Below are 27,325 nucleotides of genomic sequence, written 5' to 3' on the forward strand. Positions count from 1 at the left end.
GTAAGGAAACTTCCTTGAGTAAAATTATTACAGTCTTCAAGCTAGAGAATGCTTGTCTTCTCAGAGGCAGGGTAGCCTGCTTCCTCCGAGAGAAGTTTGGGGATTTCAGATTCTCAACTCTAAGTCCATAAGATATCCCCGTTCCAAGTCTTTTTTTTTTTTTTTTTTTTGGCTGTGCTGGGTCTTAATTGCAGCATTCAGATTTTCCTTATTGCTGAACATGGGCTCTAGAGTACCTGGGCTCAGCCGCCGCAGTGCATGGGGCTCTAGAGTACCCTGGCTCAGCCATTGCAGTGCGTGGGGCTCTAGAGTACATGGGCTCAGCCGTTGCAGTGCATGGGCTTTCCACTTGTGTTGCAGGTGCTTAGTTGTCCTGCGGCATGTGGAATCTTAGTTCCCAGACCATGGATTGAACCCACATCCCCTGCATTGGAAGGTGGATTCTTAACCACTGGCCCACCAGGGATGTTCCCCATTCCAAGTCTAAATATTTCATTCCTTCTCAATGGTTTCACTCTCACAAGAAAGACAGGTTTGTCGTGCAAAGCTGTGAATTCAGTGAAGTTTTGTATTTCACTTTCAACAAGATTGGCTCTGTGGCTATAAGAAACAAGAGATTATTTTAGGGCTGCTCTAGAAGCTCTCTGGTTCTCTATAACTAGAACTGAGAATTTAAACATCTAAGCTGGTCACTTTCTTTCTCCGAGTTCCCAGGAGACTCCATCCCAGGCTATGGTCCTCCGTAGCCATCATTGCTGCCACACTGGTCAAGGGCAACAGCCACTTGTTCCCACCGACATTTACTTCCATAGGTGCTTCATCACAATTAACCACACATGAGATAGTTCAGAGGTTGAATTTGCCAGCAAATGGGTTTCAACACCAAGATTTACCAAAAATATATATATATTTTCAATTTCATAGATTTTTGAGTTTTAAAACTGTAGACAAAAGATGAGGAATCTGTGATAATATAACTATACTGGGAGGAGAAAAAAGAGGAGATGGGGATGGCTGTGTAGGTTGAGCTAAAAGTTTATTTTAGCAAGAATTAAACAGATTATTTCTAAAGCTAAAAAGCAAAGAAACTATTAATATAATCTTTTAAATAGGAATATCACCTAAAGAACAAAATAGAAATGTTTTAAAGTGATTACTCCTATGGATAAAGGATGGATGAGAAAGGTGGATCCAGGGGACTGTTAGTACCTGCTTGTTCTATTTATTTCAACTGTTCGTAAGTATTGTTTGATTTTTTTTTTTTAAGTTTAAAGAATTTAAGCCAAGCCCAGATCAGTCAGGGATGCCAAGGAAAGTCATGTTAAGTTTTATCCCTAAGTGATAGGGAATCAACAAAAGTATTTAAGCAAGAGAACAGCATGATGAAAAAATGTTTTAAGAAAGGTCGGGGGTCTGCAGTGTAAGGAGTGTACCATATGAACTCACTTACATATGGACTCTAAAAAAGTCAAACTCGAAAACCAGAAAGGATCAATAGAACGGTGGTGACCAGGGGCCGAATGGTGGGGGAAACGGGGAGGTGTTAGTGAAAGGGCACACAATTTCACTAGCAATAACTACATTCTGGAGGCCAAATGTATGGCCTGTGACGACTGTTAATAATAATGTGCTGTATTCTTGAAATTTCCTAGGAGACTAGATCTTAAGTGTTCTCAACACACACACACAGACACATGGACACATTTGCACAAACACAGATGGTAACTATGTGAGGTGATGGGTATGTTAGCTCCATTGTTGCAACTATTTCAACAATGTATACGTGTGTAGGAACATCATACTGTACAACGTAAATATATATAGTAGTAGCAGTGTCAGTTGCTCGGTTGTGTCTGACTCTGTGAGACCCCACGAACTGTAGCCCTCCAGGCTCCTCCATCCATGGGATTCTCCAGGCAAGAATACTGGAGAGGGTTGCCATTCCCTTCTCCAGAGGCTCTTCCTCACCCAGGGATCAAACCCAGGTCTCCTGCACTGCAGGCAGATTCTTTACCATTTGAGTATGGGGAAGCTCTTTAAATATATATAACTTTTGTCAGTTGTACACAATAAAACTAAACATATATATATATTTAATGTAAGAAAAAAAGATCATATCAGAGGCCTAAAGGAAGGTGGGGCACAGGAGTGTATCAAGACTAGTCAGAGGGGAAATTTCCGCACCCATAGTTCTCATAGCTGAATAGTTCAGAACCTACTTCACTTGCGATTCCTAGTTCCAACAGTGAGAATATATAAACTCACCCCTCATACAGTTTTCATATGGTCAGACAGCACACTAATGAAGGCTGTTTTTTAATCTATTCTATTAGTTATCGTTATTACGTTGGGGTATATTATTACGTTAGGGTATAAATAATCAATCCTGAATATTCATTGGAAGGACTCATGCTGAAGCTGAAGCTTCAATACTTTGGCCACCTGATGCAAAGAGCTGACTCATTAGAAAAGACCTTGATGTTGGGAAAGATTAACAGCAGGAGGAAAAGGGGATGACAGAGGATGAGACAGTTGGAAGGCACCACCGACTCGATGGAAATGAGTTTGAGCAAGCTCCAGGAGTTGGTGATGGACAGGGAGGCCTGGCTTGCTGGAGTCCATGGGTACAAAGAGTCAGACAAGACTGAGCAACTGAATAACAACATGAAGAGCTATATACGGCCCCGTATTGTACTGAGGCCCAATCTAGAGGATTAGCAGAAAAAGTCTTCCACTAAGAATCAAAGAGTCAAGGTGGATGCCTGGTATTTAATGGCCATAGGATAAAGGTGTGGACAGAACAAAGATCTGAATGGCATGCTTCAGATGCCCCAGGTACTCCCATGCCCACTCAGTTCCCTGCTGGCATGTGTGAGTGAGACTTGGAGAGGGAGATAACCAAGAGTTAATGTACTCAATCTTTAAACTGATCCTGAATTTGCAAATATTTGAAAATACTACCCATTAAATTTTAACCCATATATATATGTGTGTATATATATATATATATATATATATATATATATATATATATATAGTATGGATGGATGAAGAGAGGAGGGAAGAGCTTCAGAATGGTGATTCTGTGGCTCAGTGATGAGACCAAGGATCCTTTCAACCTGCTCTGCCACACTCAACATTAGCTTCATTCTCTGACAGGACACAAACAGTCTCCAATGCCAGAGCCACGTCCCCACAAGACAAGATCCAGAAGAAAGAGATCAAATTTCTGGCTTTTCTCTGGAGCAGAGAAACATTTCCTAGAACCACCCCTCTACAGACTTCCTCCCATACCAATTCCTGGGCCAATCACTGAGAAAGAGACTGGGAAACCTTTAAATCAGACAAGCCCACCTGGAGCCAAGGGTTGACAGGGCTTACCTGAGGCATGTGGATGCATTCATTGGTATGAATAATTGAAGAAAAAACAAATAGAGGAGAGAAGAGAGAAGCCTGGAGAGACGAGAGTGGCCTGGACACTGGGCAGACATCCACTAGCATCCATTACAACATCTACATGGGAAAACTGGCTTATGGGGTCAGGAAATCAAACTATACTAACTGGTAATTTTGTTCAAAATCAGTAGAGAAAATATCCTGATTTCTGAAAGTTAAGGAAAGAAAATGCTAACAGTAAGGACATAAGACCCACAACAAAGTATTTCTAATAATCTCACAGAAGTCTGGGAGAACACTTGACCTCCGCGATCTCAGCTCTCAAGAAGCCTCCAAGAATACAGGTGGCACGGGAAGGTACCGATGCAGAACCCACGAATGTCTGAATGAATAATTACATGCCATATCATAGCATGTATCAAGAACTTGCTCTACGTTAAGCACTTTACGTGCATTAACACACAAAATGCTCATAAAAACTCAATTATGGAGTTCTCTAAGATGAAGAAAATGCAGCTCAGGTAGGTTGTTACTCGCTCAGCTTCATAATCCTAGCAATGAGAAAGACAAGAAACAGACTCAAATTTATTTGATTCTGAAGCTCGTGCTCTTAGTCATTCACCTACAATAGTTTCTAGAAAAATGGAGGAATTAAACTAGACAAGTTAAACCATGGTCTATACCAAAAGTTCTGAAGAATTCTAATGTAGTTTTGGCAGCATGCTTTATCTATTCGGAGAAGGAAATGGCAACCCACTCCAGTACTCTTGCCTGGAAAATCCCATGAATGGAGGATGGTGGTAGGCTACAGTCCATGGGATCACAAAGAGTCGGACACGACCAAGTGACTTTTTTTTTTAATCCATTTTCACTTAAGTAACCTTTCCTAAATACCCACTCTGCTCTTATACATCATCTAGGTCACCCAGCCAACCAGCACGAGCATTCCCTACTGTCTTCTACTAAAGTGTGGTCCACAAATCAGAAGTCTTGGCATCAGTAAAAGCTCGATAGAAACGCAGAGTCACAGACCCTACCCCTAACTTAGTAGACTAGAACTGTATTTTAATAAGATCCTCGGGCAATTCATGTGGGAGACCTGGGTTCCATCCCTGGGTTGGGAAGATCCCCTGGAGAAGGGAACAGCTACTCACTCTGGTATTCTGGCCTGGAGAATTCCACAGACTGTAGTCCATGGGGTCACAAAGAGTCGGACACGACTGAGCAACTTTCACTCACTCGGGCAATTTACATGCACATTAAAGTTTGAATTACCGCTCTATAGCATCCCCGACATCTGGGCTCCTCTAATTTTTCCTGGGGACAGCTAATTCCATAACAACACAGCTCCCATTGTTATTAAATTCTTACTAAAGTTTCTCTGATCGTTCTACTCCTTCCCCCAATCTGCCATCTCAACTTACACATGAGAACTCTTCAGATTTTAGAAATACGTATTACATCCTGCCATGGTCCTCCCTAAGTGCCTTCAATGTTTTCCAGGTCACACTGTTCATTTCCTTCATATCAGTGGTCCCTGATCTGATACGTGTATTGAATCACCTGAAAATACCCAGAGGTAGATCCTAGGCATCTGTGCTTTTTACATACTCCCCAAGTTCAGCCAATAACTGCCTTGCATGCCCTCCAGTATCTTATTGATAATATTCTCCTTAGAATACAGCTTACAGAGCTGAAGACAATGACTTGTCTTAAATATAGGCATTATTATGTCCATAATGAGAGCAGCCTAAAATGTGACCAGCCTGAAGTGTGACTAGCTCTTGTAAGGGGTCTCATCACACTATTAACCCTTATCAAGTCTGTAAATAACCAAAACCTCCAGGCCTTTTTTCCTCCTATGAACTGCTACAGTCAGATTTCCCCAGTTCTACACATCAGCTTTTTATTCTCCTTTAGAATTAGATGTAGGGCTATGTACTTTTTACTCTTAGATTTCCTCTTGTTGTTTTAACCCCTTAATTTCACCTGCCAGGAGTCCTAAATCTTTAGTCCATCCTTTATTGGATGGCAATGAATGGACTGTGAAGAGTTGGACTCTAGCATTAGACATGCTTGGATACAATCAGATTTATTTTATTGAGACAAATGACTCAAATAGCTCAGCACAAGTCCTGACAAGAAATGTTTGTGCGCTGTATTTGTTGAATGAATTAATGAGGTAATGACTGATAGCAGTGATAACCAGGGAGACTGGTTAGGAGGCTCTCGTACTGATTTAAATATGAATGGATGGTCTGAATTGAGATTGGTGCAGTGATAAACAAGGAAGATTTAGGGAGCTATGGAGAGGTGTAATCAATAATATTTATTGGACAAGAATAAGAATGTCAGGGTAAGCAAGAGGGAAGAATCTCAACGACACCCATGTGTCTAAACTGAGCAACTAGGAAGAAGCTGGTGCCTGGCCCAAGACCAACCCAGATCCTACCTCTGACCATCCCACATGATTGCCTAAAGGCTCCAAGGAAACAGAAATGTTCTCTATCACCTGTGCGTGTGTTTAATTGAAATGGGGCTGATGACTTTATGGACCTAACTCAATTGTGACACAGACAGAACTGATTAAAAATAATCTCCGGATAACCTTGAAGACCTTATGCTAAGTGAAATAAACCAGACACAAAAGAACAGACACTCTGTGACTCCACTTACATAAGATACCGAATACAGGCAAATTCATAGAGACAGAAAATAGAAGGGCCTGGGGGAAAGGGAAGAATGGCAATTATTTTTTAATGAATACAGAGCCTCAGTTTGGGGTGATGAAAAAGTTCTGGAAATGCACAGTGGTGGTGGTGGCGGCACAACAATGTAAATAAACTAATTCCACTGAATTGGACACCTAAGAATAGGGACAATGGGAAATTTTTGATGTATATTTTGCTGCAATGAAAAATGTTTTAAATGTACCTCAGGTAATCAACCACTGATGTTGATGAACATTCCACTTTTGTTCTCGTTACGGTTGGTTGGGAGTGAGGAACTGACAAAGTCCTGAGAGACTTAAACCTTCTGTTTAATTTACTGTGAAGTTGTTACAGCAAAGGCACTAAGGCATAAAGGGCCAACTCAGTAAACACTTCCGTGGAAGCAAACTGTCAGCTGCTGTGATGGCCCATGATGTAGAATACTTCTGTTCTTACTGGTTTTTGCTCTGATCTCACTTCTTTCCATCACCTTGAATAAATCTCATAGCAACTTTTACCTACTGATAAACACTTTCAGCAAATAGCCTGAAATGAGGTATATATAGAAGCCAAGTAGGCCTTCTGAAGCATCACTACGAACAAAGATAGTGGAGGTGATGGAATTCCAGTTGAGCTATTTCAAATCCTGAAAGATGATGCTGTGAAAGCGCTACACTCAATATGCCAGCAAATTTAGAAAACTCAACAGTGACGACAGAACTGGAAAAGGTCAGTTTTCATTCCAATCTCAAAGAAAGGCAGTGCCAAAGAATGCTCAAACTACCAATCCCAGGGACGGGGGAGCCTAGTGGACTGCCGTCTACGGGGTCACACAGAGTCGGACACGACTGAAGTGATTTAGCAGCAGCAGCAGCAGCAGCACATATTAGCAAAGTAATGCTCAAAATTCTCCAAGCCAAGCCCCAACAGTACATGAACCATGAACTTCCAGAAGTTCAAGCTGGATTTAGAAAAGGCAGAGGAACCAGAGATCAAACTGCCAATATCCATTGAATCATCGAAAAAGCGAGAGTTCCAAAAAAACATCTACTTCTGCTTCATTGACTATGCCAAAGCCTTTGACTGTGAGGATCACAGCACACTGTGGAAAATTCTGAGAGAGATGGGAATACCAGACCACCTGACCTGCCTCCTGAGAAACCTGCATGCAGGTCAAGAAGCAACAGTTAGAACTGGACATGGAACGCAGACTGGTTCCAAATAGGAAAAGGAATACGTCAAGGCTGTATATTGTCACCCCTGCTTATTTAACTTATATGCAGAGTACATTATGAGAAACGCTGGGCTGGAAGAAGCACAAGCTGGAATCAAGATTGCCAGGAGAAATATCAATAACCTCAGATATGCAGATGACACCACCCTTATGGCAGAAAGTGAAGAAGAACTAAAGAGTCTCTTGATGAAAGTGAAAGAGGAGAGTGAAAAAATTGGCTTAAAACTCAACATTCAAAATACTAAGATCATGGCATCTGATCCCATCACTTCATGGGAAACAGATGGGGAAACAGTGGAACTAGTGAGAGACTTTATTTTTGGGGGCTCCAAAATCATTGCAGATGGTGACTGCAGCCATGAAATTAAAAGACGCTTGCTCCTTGGAAGAAAAGTTATGACCAACCTAGATAGCATATTCAAAAGCAGAGACATTACTTTTCCAACAAAGGTCCATCTAGTCAAAGCTTTGGTTTTTCCAGTAGTCATGTATGGATGTGAGAGTTGGACTATAAAGAAAGCTGAGCGCCAAAGAATTGATGCTTTTAAACTATGGTGTTGGAGAAGACTCTTGAGAGTCCCTGGGACTGCAAGGAGATCCAACCAGTCAGTCCTAAAGGAAATCAGTCCTGAATACTCACTGGAAGGAATGATGCTGAAGCTGAAACTCCAATACTTTGGCCACCTGATATAAAGAACTGACTCATTTGAAAAGACCCTGATGCTGGGAATGATTGAGGGTGGGAGGAGAAGGGGACGACAGAGGATGAGATGGCTGGATGGCATCACCGACTCAATGGACATGAGTTTGGGTGGACTCCAGGATTTGGTGATGGACAGGGAGGCCTGGCATGCTGCAGTTCAGCAGGTCCCAAAGAGTTGGACACGACTGAGTGACTGAACGGAACTGAAACACTTTCAGCAAATAGCCTGAAATGAGGTACATATAGAAGTCAAAATAAGGCAAGGTTTTATCTGGGTTGTAAGCAAATACCTAACAAAAAATGTATATACAATCTTAAATTTCAGGTTTTAAATTTATGAAAGTGTCTTGAGATGAACAGTGGCTCATTTTGAAATCTCCTGATCTAGCCCTGTGAAGTGACTCTCAGCCTGGGTCACACACTGGAATCACTTGAGGGAGTTTTACAAATTGCCAATACGTGCATCTGAACCTGAAAGATTTAGTTATCTGGAGTCCAGCCTGTGCATCAGAATTTTTATAACCTGAGCTCCTTGGGTGATTACGTTCAGCCACTGGCTTAGAAAGTAAGACAAATTCCCTGCATCCTGAAAATTAGAAATGGAGAGAAATGTATCTAACTAAAAACCTGTGAGAGTGATCATATCATCAAAGCAGAAATTGATATAAGAATCCTAAACCTTTAGAAGCAACTTCAAGATAGCCTTGGCGTAGGTAAAGGCAACATACTCCAGTATTCTTGCCTGGGGAATCCCATGGACAGAGGAGCCTGGCAAGCTACAGTCCATAGGGTCCCAAGGAGTCGGACACGACGGAGCGTGCATGCACTCAGGATAGTCTAGGTGGTCAGTGGGTCTCAACACGGGACACCCAGACCAGCAACATCTGAAGCCACAGGAAATGTGTTAGAAAAAGCATATTACAGGGCCCACTCCAGACCTGTGGAAAAAAAAATCTAAAGTGGAGCCCAGCTACCCGAGTTTTAAGAGGCCCTCAAAGCCATTCCGGAGAAGGCAATGGCACCCCTCTCCAGTCCTCTTGCCTGGAAAATCCCAAGGACAGAGGAGCCTGGTAGGCTGCAGTCCATGAGGTCACCAAGAGTTGGACACGACTGAGCGACTTCACTTTGACTTTTCACTTTCATGCATTGGAGAAGGAAACGGCAACCCACTCCAGTGTTCTTGCCTGGAGAATCCCAGGGATGGCGGAGCCTGGTGGGCTGCCATCTGTGGGGTCGCACAGAGTCGGACACGACTGAAGCGACTTAGCAGCAGCAGCAGCAGCAAGGCCATTCAGCTATCAGCTGAAATTGAGAACCATTGTTCAAGAGCAGTTACCGGGAGTTTTAAACAATATCCCATCACACTTCAAAGATTCTGATACAGGGGTTTTTCTTTTTGAAACTCAACTGATTTTACTGTGAAACTGGGATGGGAAACCACTTATTTAGCCCCGCCCCTGTATTAAGAGATAAGGAAAAAATAACCCAAGATCAGACTGCTAGTTAGTACCACCAGCTGGAAAAGACCACAAATCTTTTGATTCCAAATTGAGCTCTCTGTCTATCAGCCAATTTATGTTCTTCTACGCAGGATGCTAGATTCAGTCTGGTATAGATTTAAACTGTGACTCAGTTTGAAGACTTCATTGTCCCTCACAGGGCTCAGTTCTAGGAAACTGATCTTCTGGTTACGGTTCCTATATCCCTCATGATGGAAAATGAAAGTTAGGCCATGTTAAAATCAACACAAAGTAGGGGAAAAATAAAATTTAAATACCATTGAGTGTGTGCATGCGTGCTAAGTTGCTTCAGTCCTGTCTGAGTCTTTGCGACCCTATGGACTGAAGGCTGCCAGGCTCCTCTGTCCATGGGATTCTCCAGGCAAGAATACTGGAGCGGGTTGCCATTTCCTCCTCCAGGGGATCTTCCTGACTCAGGGATCGACCAAAGGATCAAACCTTACATCTCCTGCATTGGCAGGCGAGTTCTTTACGAGCACTCCAAAATAAAAACAGGAACCTTACAAATACTTGCAAACAAGCATATAATAAATGAAAAGTGTTTACATTTCAAAATGGATTGTGGAAAATCTATTTACCATTCATATAAGACCAGCACTTTGATCTTCAGGCTACCAAAAGTCCACTGAAGCCTACCTAAGAAGTTACTTTGTCTCTTTGTGAAGTGGAAGTGTTACTCACGCAGCCCTGCCAACTCTTTGCAACCCCAGGGAATGTAGCCTGGAGTTTCTGGCAAAAATTTCTAGCAAAAGTAAGTACAGCAAGGCCCCATTCTTGTGCAGCAGTGAGACTGTGACATGGGAGGGTCTTTCCACCTGCTCAGTACCCCTCCAGCTCCTCCTGCACCTTCCCAGACCTTCCCTCCCAGACCTTGCCTCCTCGGCCCACTTGCCCTAGTACTGGCAGAGATATGGGGCACCTGGGGAGGGAAAAAGAAAACAGACCTCCAGAAAAGGAAGGAAAACAACTAGTACTAGGCCAGAGAGGCTGATTTTGGTCCCCTGTGATCTTCCCCAAGTTCCCACAATGTTTTAGTAGCAGAACTAGGACTGAACTGGTCTTCTCCCAGTCCTTTCCAGCCTAGCGTTCTTTCCATGAGCATGACACCTCCCATGCATTTATGCTGTCTTCACAACTTGTTGCTGATGTGACTCTCTCACCTACACACAACTTTTAAGAATTAAAGGAAACATTTGTTTTGTAAACCATTTGATTCTACTGGAAGCTATTTCAGCATCTGAAAGTCCCAGAGTCATCCTTATATCCAGCAATACTTCTACCATAAATGTACATTTATAGAGCACAGTTTACTAACATGCCTTAAAAAGCTTGATCTAACGTATACCTTGATCTACAATTCCACTACTAGGAGTTTGCACTAATAATCATAGCCTTATAAACTACAAGGTATTTGTTGCAGCATCATCTATAATAGAGGGCATCCAGAAACAACCTAAGTGCCAAGAGTACGGCAGTGGTTAAATCAAACAGGGCGTCTACACAAAGCAGTACCAGGAACCATCAAGATTATTGTAGTGGGGATAGTAAATGACATAAAAACATGTCAACAGGGTCACATTCCATTAAGTGAAAATGCAGACTGCAGAATAAGTTTTTCTGTGAAAAAAAATTCCCACAGATAGAAAAAAAGACAACAGTATACAGGAAATTATGAATAGCAGTTATCTCTGGGTGGTGAAGTTACGGAGAACTTTCACTTCTTTTCTTCACTTGTCTTGAAGTTTTCTACAAATAACACTGTTGGGTTTTTAATTATAAATCCTTTTACAAGAAAAGTTATTTTTAATTATCATAGGAATGTGATGAATAGAGATATGGCTGAAAATGTTATCTTCTATAGAAATCTCTATATTGGTCCAAGTTCTCCAAAATTCTACTTGTTCACATCTTACAGTTAATATCTACTCAATAACACATTTAAAAGAATTCATTTCCTCCAGCGTACTTCTGACAAGTAGTTCTGGTCACGTTTTCTCTTCAGCAAGTTTTCCACTAAATCCCCACCTTCTAAGACCTTGTTCTCCCACAGACACTTCTCTCCCTTAACGTAAGGAGCAGCTCAAACCTGTGATGTGGGTCACCTTTGTGAAAGAAAAAGCTTCCAGACATGCTGAAATGCTGGCTGCCGCAGAAAACCAAACTGCCCTTCAGTTCAGTTCAGTGGCTCAGTCGTGTCCGACTCTTTGTGACCCCATGAATTGCAGCACGCCTGGCCTCCCTGTCCATCACCAACTCCCAGAGTTCTCTCAGATTCATGTCCATTGAGCTGGTGATGCCTTCCAGCCATCTCATCCTCTGTCTTCCCCTTCTCCTCCTGTTCCCAATCCCTCCCAGCATCAGAGTCTTTTCCAATGAGTCAACTCTTCGCATGAGGTGGCCAAAGTATTGGAGTTTCAGCTTCAGCATAATGATCTCTGTTTCCAAGGCAAACCATTCAATTTCACAGTAATCCAAGTCTATGCCCCAACCAGTAATGCTGAAGAAGCTGAAGTTGAATGGTTCTATGAAGACCTACAAGACCTTTTAGAACACCCAAAAAAGATGTCCTTTTCTTTAAAGGGGACTGGAATGCAAAAGTAGGAAGTCAAGAAACACCTGGGATAACAGGCAAATTTGGCCTTGGAATGTGGAATGAAGCAGGGCAAAGGCTACTAAAGTTTTGCCAAGAGAACACACTGGTCATAGCAAACACCCTCTTCCAGCAACACAAGAGAAGTCTCTACATATGGACATCACCAGATGGTCAACACCGAAATCAGTTTGATTATATTCTTAGCAGACAAAGATGGACAAGCTCTATACAGTCAGCAAAAACAAGACCGGGAGCTGACTGTGGCTCAGATCAGGAACTCCTTATTGCCAAATTCAGACTTAAATTGAACAAAGTAGGGAAAACCACTAGACCATTCAGGTATGACCTAAATCAAATCCCTTATGATTATACAGTGGAAGTGAGAAATAGATTTAAGGGACTAGATCTGATAGATAGAGTGCCTGATGAACTATGGACTAAGGTTTGTGACATTGTACAGGAGACAGGGATCAAGACCATCCCCACGGAAAAGAAAAGCAAAAAAAAAAAAAAAAATTGCCCTTGCCCTATGGTAAATTCCCCTCCTGAGTCAATTACACAGCTCTCTAGAATACTAACACATGTCATGTGTTTGCTATCATACGTAAGTCTACATTAAACTTTACAGATTGGGCAGATGGCCTCTAGAAGCTGAAATCAGCAGGAATTGGATTTCCCCTCAAAGCCTTAGAAGGAATACAGCCCTGCCATTTTGATTAGTCTTCTGACCTCTAGAACTTTTTGAGAATAATTCTGTTTTGTCAAGCCACTACAAAGCTACAAAGCAGCTATCTGGAATACTCATTTGCAAGAACTATCAACACCTGAATGTAATACCAGCACTCAGTCCACGACAGTGAGTTAGAGAGAGAGCGCAACCACATGCCAAAGTCTGCCTGGTCGATCCTGTTTCTCATGGAATTATCAGCAGTAGGGCTCAGAGTGGCTGACCAATTATACAGTCACCTTGATTATAAGCCTCCTCACCTGGAACGCACCCTTGTTTACAAAGGTCAAAGGCAGACAGAAATTTCATTTAGCTCCCCAAATAACTTAATCCTTAACATCCTGACTCCAGATACAAGAGAATTCAAGGCACATTAAATAAAAAGTTATTTTAGTATTTTGTGAAAATGATGAAAACCAACGTCATCATTAAATATTAGTTGTATTTAATTGTACCATTTACACAGAAATGTTATAAATGACAGATCATAAGTATAAACAGTTCATTTCTTTCATTTCTAAATATTGAATTTCAGAGCCAATCATTAAAAGATCCAGCTGTGGCCAGAGCACTCAACAATCATCTTTCCAGAACACCATCATCAATACACTTTACAACTAACAAGAACTAGGTGACCCTCTCCCACCATCCTAAAAGTCTTATTAATGATATCATTCAAACACCTGTTCTTGCCCCTGCAAAGGTAACGCCCTCTCTCTAGTCATGCCTTGCCTGCAGCCATGCACGTTTGGTAAATGATCAATTTTTCACGTGCACATTCACCAGTGCCTTCCGCTAGCATGACAAATCCTCACTTGAAAACATTTCCCTTGAAAACTGAAAAAGAGAAGTAATTTTGTCTCTTTCTCATTCTAGAAGTGCCCAGAAAGCCAACTTGAGAGCTGTGTATTTCTTAAGATTCGAAGAAACACTCAAAATTCTAAGACACTCATTATCCTAGCTGAAATTCATATTTTAATTACCAAAATGTTTAAATTCTCATTACAAAAAAGTAGTCTTTATGTATGTTGATGGATGTGCTAAGTAACCACATTGTGGTAACCATTTCACAGTATGCAAGTGCATCAAACCATCACATTTATACCTTACACTTACATAATGTATATCAATTATACCTCAATAATTGAAGGGCAGGCAAAAACTGCTGCTATTTTGGCAAAGCATTATAAATGCTTTTTATCTGATAAAATGAACAAAATAATTAAGTGTGGTGTTAGTGGTGACCAAGATCGTCCTAAAGAAAGGTAAAAACACTTCTAAAATAGCATGAATCTTTCTTTGCCTTATTGATGGGTCCTACAATGAAATACCAACTAGTCTTGATTTAAACAAAACAAAACAAAAATCAGTTTTCTCATAATTTTGTAAATTTCAACCAAAAATTTAATATAATTTACTATTTAAAAACACTCACTGTGTTCCTTTGCTGGTTTCCTTTCCTTTAGAGGGCAAGGAGAGAGGAGGAGATGCAGCCACTGGGAAGAGGCAGGTTTAAGGCAGGGAACTCACAGACCAGGGTGGTGGCGGGGCCATACCAGGAGAGAGTCTCCCACCGGCTCTCTCACCAGAATCTTAGAAGTTATTATATAGAGTGCTTATCTGAGTTCAGTTCATGTATTTAGGCCAGATGGCCTCGGCAACATCTTACTTTCTCCACGCTGCTTTCGGCAAACTATGGGAATGGTGGGCAGTCGGGGGAGTGGGAAGGAGCCAATGATTGTCCCGTTTGAGGTCATGGGTCAACTGGCAGTCTCCTCCTTCACAGGACCTCCTCAAAACATTCATCTGAAAATGCAACTTACCTCTGAATTGTGATCTTCTATCTGTACACATCTCAAAGAACTAAACTGACTTCAGATACCCAATGCAGCCTAAACTGAACATCACGTACAAATGTTTGAAATATTAACTTTATTAGGAAAGCATTTCATAGTAGTATCAGATCATATAATCAATCACTTCATTTTAAATACAACTAAAATACGAACTTTTCATCCATTTGACACATATCTGGGCACCTACTAGTGCCAGGCATTGGGGACACAGGTCAAGCAGGAGGATCCCTGCTCTCACAGAGCTTACATTCTAACGGGAGGGCAATATATATATATATATATATTTTTTTTTAATGCTTATATTTCTTATAAACACATTAAGTCAGAGGAAGAAAATGGTGTTCTACAAGAGCACATAACAGGTGTCTAACCCAACCCAGGGAAACCACAGAGATAAAAAGATAAGTGTTTAAGTAGAAGGGAGAAGAGTTCAGGCAGAGAGAACCTCACAGACTCTAAGAGGGGAAGGACTTTTTAGGTTCAAGGAATTATAAAAAGTCTAGAATGGGAGGCGTACCCAATGTGAAAAGAGGAGTCAAGGAGATGAGACTTAAGAAGTGACGATCAAGACCCATGGAGGGCATTAGGGGTTTGGCACTTCTAAGGGAACCAGTGAAAGATGCGAAGCAACGGGACAGATGTGCGCCTTAGCATGGCCATTCTAATTCCAGAGTGAGGCAGAGATAGGTAAGACTGGGTGCAGGTAGACTCCTTTTAAGCTCTGCACTGAAGGGCAAAAGTAGTTGAAGAATTCAAGAGATGGTCAGAGGCAAAATCAATTGAACATGAGGATTGAATTCTGAGGTTCCCTAAACCTGTCTGACACAGAGGTCTGGAGCTCAGGGGAGAGCTGTGTTAAGAACTGTCAACATAGGAATCATCCCCATTTAGACAGTAACTAAAGCCATAAGAAGGGCTGAAATGGCCAGACAGCATAAATGAAGCCATGAAAAGCACACACATTTAAGAATGAGGAAGAATAATATTCAGCCATAAAAAGAATAAAATCTTGCCATCTGCAACAAGATGAGTGGACCCTGAGGTCCACTATGCTAAGTGAAATAAATCAGAGAAAGAGGAACGCCATATCTAACTGATACGTGGAATCTAAACAACAAAACAAGCTTATACAGAACTGATTAGTGTTTGTGAGAGGGGAGAGGGGTGAGGGTGGACAAAATGACTGAAGAGGGTCAAAAGGTAACATAGGTCCAGCTATAAAATACATAAGTCCTGGGGATGCAATGTACAGCATGGGGACTACAGTTAATAATGCTGTATTGCATATTTGAAATTTGTTAAACAAGTAAATCTTAAAAGTCCTCTTCACAAGAAAAAAAACAGAAAAAATTTCGTAACTGTTCATGATGATGGATGATGATTAGACTTATTTTGGTGATCATTTTGTAGTGTACAGAAATATCCCATCATTATGTTGTACACCTGAAATTAATATGTTATATTCAATTATATCTCAGTTTAAAAAAAGAAAAAGGAAATGTGCCAGAGGCAGGGAGAAGAGGGAATGGGAGTTATTATTTAATAACAGAGCTTCAATTTGGGATGATGAAAAGTGCTGGAGATGGATGGTGGTGATGATTACCAACAACGTGATGTGCTTAACATCACAGAACCGCACACTTAAAAATGGTTAAAATGGTAAACTTTATGTTAGGTATATTTTGCCACAATTAAAAGAAAAAAAGAGACACTTTTGTGCTATTTGTATCTTTTAGAGTAAGAATGTATTCACATATTGCTAATGAAAAATCAAGACAAACGGTGAAGGAAAGGAGGAAAGAGCAGAGGAAGCGGGGCCTGCAAAGGAAACTGAACGGGGACCAGCAAGGAGGCCGGTAGGTTACAGCGTGGAAGCTCGAACAGCGCTGCGGGAAGGAAGTGTCTGACCCATGTGAATGCCCCAGGGAATTGAGTCAGGTAAAGCTGGAAAAAGACCCACTGGTTTCGGGAACATGGCAGTCAGTGGTGACCTTGGAGAGGAGGGCTGCTGACAGCAGAAACCAGAAAGTGAGAGGGTGAGGCGAGAATGGGTAGGAAAACAGAACCTAGGGTGCAGACGGCGAGAAGTCCAATGCTGTGGAGAAGAGGAGGACGGTGGCTGGAGGGGAAAGTAATAGATGCTTTTTTTAAAAAGTACATTAACATATCACCATGCATAATTGGCAAAGCAATCACTTCAGTGGAAATACAATTTTCTGTTTAAAATATCTCAATAATACCTGGAATTTACAGGTAACAGAACTCATACTTCTTAGGGCTTAGAAAGGATAACGCTAATTATTTCCTTCCTTCTAAGCATGGCGGAGTTGAGCCATAGAAAGCTTTTTCTAAGAGAATTTACAAGGAATGGCATTTCATCAGATAAATATCTTCACTGATTTTTTTTTAAAGGTAGAAAAGTACAATGCACTGTGTTAAGAAAACACTTACTATTAATAGCGACATGTTAAAAAAGTCTAAAATTTTAAGGCTACAAATATACTAAATTTCAGTACACGTCCAATAGAAGATGCTTTATATTCCAATCACATCCTCAAGATGCCGAAGTTAGTTTTCTGGATGGGTGCGTTGAGGGCAGCACTAAGGCTGAGACCCAGGACCAGCCTGGTGTCCACTGGATCGATAATCCCATCATCCCACAGCCTGAAAAAAGACCAAAAAATGAGTGATTGTGAATCCTGCCCCAAACACCCAGTTATACTCACAACGCCTCAAAGTGCCAAGGAGGTCTTTCTGCAGGTAATATATGGATCCCCTGATGAGCTTCTGTGTATTATAATCTCACAATAGCAACCATGATCAAGAACAGGAGAGAGGAAGGAAAGAAAAACGACTTGTCTCAGTCCCCACAGAATGTCAAGTTGAACTTGCGGCTTTAGGAGCAGCTTACTACAAGGAACCTCAGAATAAACCCTGGTTTTAAAATACTTTTATTTCATGAAAAGCTTTCTCATCCCTCCTCTGCCCACACAAGCATACAAACCAAAATGATATATTACTGCTATTATTATGGAGATCCATATAAACCAAGGTAAGAGTCTCCAACCAAAGTCCCCACTGAAAAACGTATAGTCCCCCAAACTCCTAAGAAACTATGAAAATTATTAATAGACTTCAGTCCATTTTATTAATAAAGTAAATATCTTTATATGTAGTTCTTTATTTTTTGCTACAATAGGAAAAGCAAGTAATGGTTTTAAACTGATTTCAGAAAAAAAATTTACAAGTAGATATCTTAGTTTGCTATTCATGGACAACCTCATATTTATACAGAAAAATGAATAAGAAATAATATTTTTTAAAGGTCATTAGTGGGTGTCAGTTTTGCTTTTTGTAAACAAACTGCCTTCAGTATCTAGACATAGCATCAACTATTAAACCATGCTTACATTGACAGACCATGAGTCAAATCTTTGCTCATAAAACATTCATAATAAGTACCCTAAAGTATCAACAAGCAATAAAAAAATTATTTTTGTAACCTGTTCAATTGACTATACACTCCCTCCGAAGCCTACATGCCTGTGTGCCCAGTCATGTCCAACTCTTAGCAACAACATGGACTGTAGCCCCTCACCAGGCTCCTCTGTCCATGGAATTCTCCAGGCAAGAATACTGGAGTGGGTTGCCATTTCCTTCTCCAGGGGATCTTCCCGAACCAGGGATTGAACCCGCATCTCCTGCATCAGCAGGCGGATTCTTTGCCACTCCACCACCTGGGAAGCCCCTTTTGGAACTTACAGCTGAGTAATATAGCAAGCACAATGATATCAAGGTTGCTCCAGGTAGGAGGTCCTTAATCAAATGTCTGGATAAGTTGGGATATAAAAACAACTGAGAAGAAGAAAATTGGCATGCTGTACAGGTAACATGTAAGGATAAGAAAAACACAGGAGGTTACAGCGCAGATGATGACAGAGCTCTCTGAAAAGACACATCTAGCCACATTAAAGCCTAAACAGATGAGGAAATTTATTAGTAAACTGAGATTTATCCAACTGAAGGAAAGTGCCATAAACTGGCTTGAAAATCCTTTCATCTTTGAAACAAAGGTGGTATATCCATGCCACCAACTGTTTTAACAGATCAAACATCTATAAATTAATAGAAAAACTTTAGTCTTCAATATTAAATCCCAGAGATAAGTCTAACTGGGCCATACGCTCTCCTGTCTTGAATATAATCCATTAATAATAATAATAATGTTAAGTATGAAAATAATAAGGGATTCAGTCTAGCTAGGGCTGGAAAACAAATTAATGGCTCACACAAAATATGCTATTTTTCAAAATTTAATATTCCAACTGTCCTTGTAAATTTCAAAGTCTTATGTAAAAACAAAGTTATAGGTGAGCTTATAATGTATATTTTCTCTTTAACTTTTTATATGATTTTCTATTCCCTCTTTGTTTCTACTGGCTACTACGTAAGCCTGTTTCAGTGAGGGTTAAAAAGAACATACAATTTCTCAAACCAAAGACTATATAAAATATCCTGTTCTTAATTAAGTGAGTCAATGACCTGCCACAACAAAACACACTTGGACATTTGCTTTCAGAAATACATATTAACAAGAAGAGAAAAAGGTTTTTCAAAAATCCCAAATGGTATTAATTTAAAATTTGAAACTAATGATGCTCTGGGAGATAAGTATGTTCAGCCTTTGCAGCCCTCCAACATCAGCAGCAGAGTCTGCCACAAAAGATGCATTCAAGTGACTGACATGGATTCTACCTTTCGATTTTCCTTTCTCCAGTAAATGACACAAATCACAGCATAATCTAATTTTAAAAGACACAAATAGTTATTTTCTTTTTCCCATATGCCCAAAGGATAAAAGGAAGACATGAAGCTTAAATTATTGTTTGGAATGCAGAACATTAAAGTTGTTGAAAAAGAGGTCTGAAAGCACACACATATCTCCAGTGGGGACAGCTGGGATAATTTATTACCTCATTTAAGTGGTATAAGAAACAAACAGAATAAGAACCACAGTGGTATGTGAGGTAATTGCTTAATGTCAACACGTGGACCCTGGCTGTGAATAATCACCTTCTGATGCAGCAGGCTCACTTGTTAAGAAGTGTCACTGAGTGTCTGACCATTTTCATGTTTAAATGGGGTAAAAGCAAATAACCGGAGAGGGGAATGACTGGGATTCATGTGTCTAAGCTAAAATTATTGCAGAACTAACTCCTGAAAGTGACACAGCCAGGATTTTAACTCAACTTCCCAGCCCCAGTGTGATCCACTTCTGGCCCCAGTGCGGTCCAGGCCTTGGACTACTCAATTAGGAGTGGACTAAGGGAAGAGGCGGGGGGAGTGGCAGGGTCAGACCAATAGGGATGGATCCAAAGTCCAGCCTGGAAGAAGAGCCAGCATTTCAGCACCAGGCATTGCCATTAGAGAAACAACAGTACAAAATTGTGTCCAAAAATTATTTTTTGCTTCCCACAAGGGCTGGATGATGCCAACTGCTCAGATCTCATAAAGCTATTGCTCTGACTGTCAAGATCTGTCCATCAAAGAGTTAGTTATTCTCTGGCTCCCACCTTGCACTGGAATAGTAAGGGTTTCCTTCCTCTTCAAACCTCTTAATGATGGGCTCTTTTAAAGCTGCTTCATCAGCACTGGAGAACTGAAAGAAAAGGGACCATGAGTAAGTCCTCTTGCAGGGGAACATGGATCCACTCAAGAGCATCTCAAGGGAAAATGGGGCAACAGATTTCATGAATGACAATGTTACAACCAACATCTGAACAGTGAGGTGTAGATTACATGTGATGCTTTAACATATATGATCTCACCTGAGATGTGAGTATCTAATAAATTAGTGCACTGTTACATCTCCTTCATCAGAGCCAACATCCTGAAGTTGCTTAACATAAGGTCAACACCAAGGTTATCACATATTTCAGCAGGGTAGAGCAACTGGATGTGAATTATACAACATAACAAAAGGGCTATATTACATTTAACAGCTTCTGTTTAAGGAGGTGGAGAAGTGGGATTTTCAATCAAAACAGCCAAAATTTTAAAGATTTTAAAGTTTAAAGGGATAAGACAATAAACCACATTTTAAATAACCTCTGCAACTTCCCAGATAGCTGAGATTTTTCTCTAACACTTACGGGCTGGCCCATCCATATTGCCAGAAACAAGTGATAATTGACTGCAAACTCTATGCAAATTAATTTTGCAATCCTGAAAAGTATTTTCAACTTAAAGATTATTTTTTCAAATAAATCCAAGCTTTCTTATGTACTTTCATTGGCTAATGTCATTTATAACTCAAGAATTTAAAGGGAAAACCACTAAAATCCTACACTTTCCTTTAACACATAAAAATAGATGAATTCATATATCTGTATACCAAATTAATCAAATAACTATTTAATAAGGTATCACTGTGCTGGGCTAGCATTTAAGACATGTCTTCAAAACATCAGGTAGAACTTCATAGACCCCACTGCACACACATGCCCCTCTGCACACACAAACGTGAGGCTTTCCTTTTGCTTGGATACTAGTCAGCACTAAAGTGAATCTGAAACCTCAGTTCCACAGAATTCCTGTCACTTGGGATGAGAGGCATGGATGAGATGCATTCAGGGAGACAGGAACCACCTCTGGCTTTATACTATCCTCACGCTACACACTAGGCAGTTGACCAGATGATCAATCTCTAAATGACAGAACTGAGAGCTTAAAAAGGCAGGGCCTTCTCTACGCTATGCCTTACTATGACGAAACAGTGCACCCAAGCAACTTCAGGAGCATTCACCAATCATGAAATAGTTGTAAGTTATAATAAATTACAATGTAAAATTTCAGATGAATCTCTAACAGACACAAACAGAAGACTCCATCTCAAACAGTCATTTGCTGATCTGCCTTTCGTTAAGCTTCCGGGGCCCTTTCCAGCCTTCTTCTTTGATACTTTCACAGTGTAATAATGGTATTCAATTCTCATTATATGACAGGGCCTCACACTCAAGGTATCCTTAACAACAATCTACAAGTAAAATAGGAAACAAAATTCTGCGGCTTTAGTTCATAAAACCAAAGACGTAAGTCAGGTTTATTTAAATCTCTTTCACTGCAAATAACTAAGAATCAAACATCTTTATGCCTCAGGCACTCACAGACAAGAGTTTCTGAAGTGTTTTCTTAGACATTCTTAAAAATGTATAAATTACTACAAGAAGTTACTTCAAATGAAAGGGCTTTAAAAAGAGATGGAGAATGTGGAGGTCTGAGCTGCTAAAGCAACTTCCAGGCCAGCGTCTTCTAGATAGAGCCAGGCCCTGCATGCTGGAACCGTGCCTGTGAACCTGGAGGGTTCTGGGTGTGCTGCTCCCGCTCCAGCGCCTGGTGAGCCTCAGGCCGCACTTTACCTGCTTCCCTTCCCGGGCTCGTTGGTCCTTTGCCACGGTCGCCAACACGTTAGCTGCCTGCTCTCCTCCCATCACTGAGATGCGAGCATTTGGCCACAAGTAGAGAAACCTTGGGCTATGCAAGGAGAAATGAAAGAATGATCAAATGAACTCACTGTATGACACAGAGATTTTCAGAGGCTCACGTTTACCTTTTAAATTAGCGGTCCTTCATTCTGGTTGCATGCAATGATTATCTGAAGATTAAGAAAAACAAAAATAATGCCCAGAACCTACCGCAGATTAATCTCCAGCAGTGGGGCTTCAGCATGGTAGAATTTCTAAGTTCTCCAGGGGATTCTAATGTCTGTTTTGATGAATTATATTTTTCCATTTTATCCAAATTTACTGGGCAAAAATGTATTCAAAAGATCTTCTTATTATGTATGGTTATATGCTATTCTCCATTCCTAAAATTGGCGATACATTGCCTTCTCCCTTTATTTTTTAGTTTTAACTGGGGACTCTCGAGTTTGTAACCCTTTTAAACATAGCAACTTGGGGCTTTCCTGATTCTTCTATCTTTACAATGCTTGTGCTTTATTATGTTCTGTCTCTATTTTTCTTGTTTTAATATCCTGCTCTTCTTTGAACTTCTTGGGCTAGCTGCTTGGCTCAGTGATTTTCAGCCTGACCTCTTTTCCAGTACATATATATATATATATATATATATATATATATATATATATATATAAAGTCTACACACCTTCTTCAAAACAAGACTTTAGCTGCATCACACAGGTTATGATACGATATATAGTATTTTCATTATCAGCCATCTCAAAATATTTCTTAATTCCCACTTTGGCTTTCTTCAAAGTGGTACTTTTAGCATTAAACTTCATTTCACCCCTCCAGAGGATGCAAATTATGGCCTAATTGAATGGGATTTGTGAATACCATTCTATGTTTCAAATAAACTTGAAATAAACCTACCATTCATAATTATACCTGAAGTATGATTCATTCCTTCAGAGGAAGTCATGGCAACCACCTACCTATAGGCCCTGCCACACATGCCGTAGTTTCCAGCCCCATAAGATCCCCCAATGATGACAGTTATCTTCGGCACACTGGCACAGGCTACGGCAGTCACCATCTTGGCACCATCCTTGGCAATTCCTTCAGCTTCATAGTCTCGACCAACCATAAATCCTACAGGAAAGAACAGAAAGAGAGCCTCAGGGTGATGAGATTAATGTGCAGTCATCTTCACCAAGGTACTGGAAGGACATCTTGTCAAGCTATATATATTTTACCAGTGGTCTCTCACCCTAATAAAATATTTATATGTGAAATACGCCCCCCAAAAATTTACTTTTAAGGGTAAAATAAAATTTTCTCTAATCATTTTAAAAATTACTTACATGTTTCATCTGGATACACACAGAGATCTTCAGACAAGATAACAATGCCACATATCTTCAAGAAATTAATCTCAAAACTACAGCTTGGTGAGGAAAGAGCAAGATGAGGCAAGTTAAGGGAAAAGTACTGGGGCAAGTCCAACTGTGAAACTGTGGGTTTCAGGGCTCACGGATCTGGTTCACAATACAGATTATTCCTTCTGAACTTTGAGGAAATAAAATTAATGTTTCAGAGAGATGCTCAGAGTCCCTGTCAGTGACTCAATAGCAAGATAAAAGAATTCTCATCATTACGGGATCCTTCTACTTCTCCAAGCTCCCAGCTCTGTTAAAACTGATCTGCAGCCTCACTGGGCCTTCCAGGCCTTGGGATCCTTTTCCTCTTCACCTTACAGACACCAAGTCAGGCTTCATCTGTCTCCCTCCCCATAAAGCAGATTCACATGCCTACTTGATAGTTGCTGTTCTTGCTTTGCACATCTGCACTGAGTAATTCAATTAAACCACTTTTTCTGGATCACCTGTACTTGCTGTGGCTACAATAACCCTTGCCCTCACCAGGCACCATCTGCTTCCTCTGGTTACCCACCCCACCCCTCTGAACTGGGCCCTCAGAACAGCTCAGAAACTCCTTTATCCATTTTATCTTGACTCCCTGTAACATTTCCAGAATAGCTATCTCAAATACCGACTCTTTAAAAGTTCTTACCCCCTACCCACCACTCCACTGCCCTGCTAGTCCCTGTGAATGATTTTACCTTGAAAAAGAAGACAAGCCATTTCACCTGGCTTTCTCTGACCCTTCTTTCTTTCACCATAAAGAACAGCATAATCATGCTGCCTTCTTTACTCTTATCTCTTGGAAGACTCAAAGATTGTCCCTTTCTCTTCTCCCTGGGTGTTTTCTATTCCCACAGCTTTAAGTCCCATCTCCATGGACGTCTCCATGTTCCCCTCCAGCTAATACAGCTTCTGTGCTCAAGACCGTTCAACTGCCCACCACGTATCTCCAGATGGATGTCCCACAGGCCCCTCAAATACAGTGTTGTAAACCAAACTCCACTCTCTGTCCCCAACACACCTAAAAATAAAATACAACAAAAATGTAGGAATCTTCCAAGCACACAGTTTAACTTACTGGTGGTTAATAAACCATGAATCATTATTAGAAACAAGGTCTCTGGCCTAGCAAAGCTTCAGAAGACTTTTACATGAGCTCTTAGAAGGTCTGCCACACAGGGTCCTCTCCGGCCGCAGCTGGATACAACTTCTCTCAAGAGTCATCTAACCAAGAACCTTCAACAAGAACAGCACCAGATGAAGATGTTTTAGTACCAGCACCGTGTAAAGCCCGGCTAACTGTCAAAGGCCAAACTCCTTCTCACAAAGGCATGCCTGATCCCAGCAACTAATTCAGGGACCTCTCCTTCCTTTGAACCTGAGATAACCATGCATGACTTAGAGGTAGAAAAAGTTTTCAGCTCAGCTACATATTAGAGTGCTTCCTATATGTCAAACACCAGGCAACACACAATAAGTATAAATAGGAAAGTCAGAAAATTCCAGGAAAAAGAACTCCAGAATCATAAGAGCCCTTAAAAAATCATTTTATCCATCACATTAGGATGATCCATGGATCATGAAATTGGACAGGTGACATCGGTCATGTTGTTCTTTGGAGTCAAAACTCCAATTCCAGACTTTGGTTCAGGATGTACGTGTCCATTTAAAGAAGATGTTGCTTCAGGGAGAATAACACAATGAAAGACGGGGAAAAGGAGGACCAGAGCATTGCTTGAAATCTTTTAAGGGCAACAAAGTACGGGAAAGAGACCAGGGGTCAGACAACATCCTCTGCCACTGATGACAGTGGAACTGGCCCAGAATACTGCTGCTTTCTGGGTGGGTGGGTGGGTGCAGATACGCAGGAGTAAAAGGAGGTCACTCGAACGTGGTGCATGAAACTCAAAAACTGCCTGGCTAAAAAATATGCATTAACTCCTCCAAATCTTTAAGATTCATGAAGCAGTAACCTTCGAAGATAATCTTGAGAGCGCAAGTCCAATCAAGTTTTCTGTTATGAGGGAAGTGTTCTGCGTTGGCACTGCCCAATACATGAGACATATTGAACAGTGCAGCTCTGAAATAAATGCAACCAAACTGGTGAAACTGTTTTCTTACCAGTAATATTTTGAAGGAAGAGCAGAGGAATATTCCTTTGGCAGCATAACTGGATAAAATGAGCCCCCTATAACCAAATAAAAAAATCTTTTCAGAAGAGGTTAACAAATCTGTAATCACCATGAGTCCTGCAAACACCACACTGGGGTCAAAGCAAGAGTACCCTCTGCTTGGCTAGTCTGACCTTACGATAACAGTAACGGTAATAGCACAGTGCAGACCCACTGTCAATGGAACACTTGACTGTGGTTTGCACGGAGCCTGTGTTGTCCAGGTACCTGTCTGATCACTGGCATACAGCCATAGCACAACTCCTGTGTCAAAGATGACACCAATCACTAACATGCCAACAACAAGGAAAATTTAAGGAACAGGGAAGAAAGAACTGCTTGTCAATGAGAATTTCTGTGTCTCACCATAAGGCATTCTCTGGTTCTCCACTTTTAAAAGGATAGAATATAAATCCTTCTGGGATATCTATGTTTTGATGATCATCTGAAATTCTTTCATGCACCAAGATTATAGTAAAATATATCTTTCCTACCAACGTGTTTCAAATAAATGGGATTTTAGATACGTGCTAGAGACCCTTTAACCTTAAGCTACGGAAATTAGTTAATGACACAAAAATATTCCTTTCCCTATTTTTATAAAGCTTATATGAGTAAAAGAACAATTAAACCATTTGTTTCATATTTTACTCTCTATTCACAGATGCCCTTAACTTAGCTGAAAATGCCTTGGCAAGTACAAGATGGCAAAGCAATTGCTCAACCTCAAATACGAGGATGAAGAAATCACACAGACTTGTTTGGCTTAACTTCAACAAATGAAACGTCAGACTGGAGCCAAACACAGCTCTTCTCCTGGGCTTATCTGTGACAAGCCAGCAAATAAAACGAGGTGGAGTTTGCTGACCCTGGTCTGACATATCCTCTATTGAAATATGCATATTATACAGTCATTTAAAGTCAGTGTATTAGGAATATTTAGTATTTTAGGAAATACTCACTATACGTATTATTAAATGAAAGCAAGCAAAATCTCTCTATACATGGCAGTACCCATTCTGGTTTTTGGTTTTTGGTTTTTAAAGAGAGGGAATTAAAAAAAAAAACAACTAAGGAATATAATCACATGCTACCCAAGGTTGTTTCTGGTAAAGAGTCTAGCTGACTTTTCTGTTCTTTATTTTTACTTTACTTTCATCATATAATCACAGTGGGGAAATGACAATGAATACAGAATCCAGAAACCAACTTTACTGGTAAAACATTCCACCAAAGACAAACTCTTCCTAACTGAGGTATGAAAGTGCTTAACTGCCTACTACCTGCCTCAGTAAGAGACGCTTCACCTTATTATTCACCTACCTTATGAAGAGGAAAAACAAAACACTAAACATTTTTATTTTCTTAAGAAAACATTTTATCAAGTAAGTACATGAATTACACTTATCCAAGTTTAGGTAAATCTGAAACAATGATGTATGAAAATGAATACTGAATCAAAAAGGTATTCATTAATTTCCTCTCTTAAAACCAGGGCTTCAGTAACACTTCTCGCTATCTTCCTGTTTC

The 27,325-nt window shown here is 40.6% G+C and overlaps 1 protein-coding gene across 1 annotated transcript in view; it reads right to left on the reverse strand.

Moving 5' to 3' along the window:
- Nucleotides 1–14,799: 14,799 nt before the first annotated feature.
- MCCC2 (methylcrotonyl-CoA carboxylase subunit 2) overlaps nucleotides 14,800–27,325 on the reverse strand; it is a 79,541-nt gene continuing 67,015 nt past the window's right edge. Inside the window, exons 13-17 of the mRNA XM_069556236.1 lie at nucleotides 25,746–25,812; nucleotides 23,196–23,352; nucleotides 22,159–22,273; nucleotides 20,314–20,399; nucleotides 14,800–17,404 (exon numbers count right to left, since the gene is read on the reverse strand). Of these exons, the coding sequence (XP_069412337.1) occupies nucleotides 17,287–17,404; nucleotides 20,314–20,399; nucleotides 22,159–22,273; nucleotides 23,196–23,352; nucleotides 25,746–25,812 (543 nt within the window). The 3' untranslated portion in view covers nucleotides 14,800–17,286. The remainder of the gene's footprint in view (nucleotides 17,405–20,313; nucleotides 20,400–22,158; nucleotides 22,274–23,195; nucleotides 23,353–25,745; nucleotides 25,813–27,325) is intronic.

This window comes from Ovis canadensis, chromosome 16, assembly GCF_042477335.2.
Source record: "Ovis canadensis isolate MfBH-ARS-UI-01 breed Bighorn chromosome 16, ARS-UI_OviCan_v2, whole genome shotgun sequence".
Taxonomy (NCBI): Eukaryota; Metazoa; Chordata; class Mammalia; order Artiodactyla; family Bovidae; genus Ovis; species Ovis canadensis.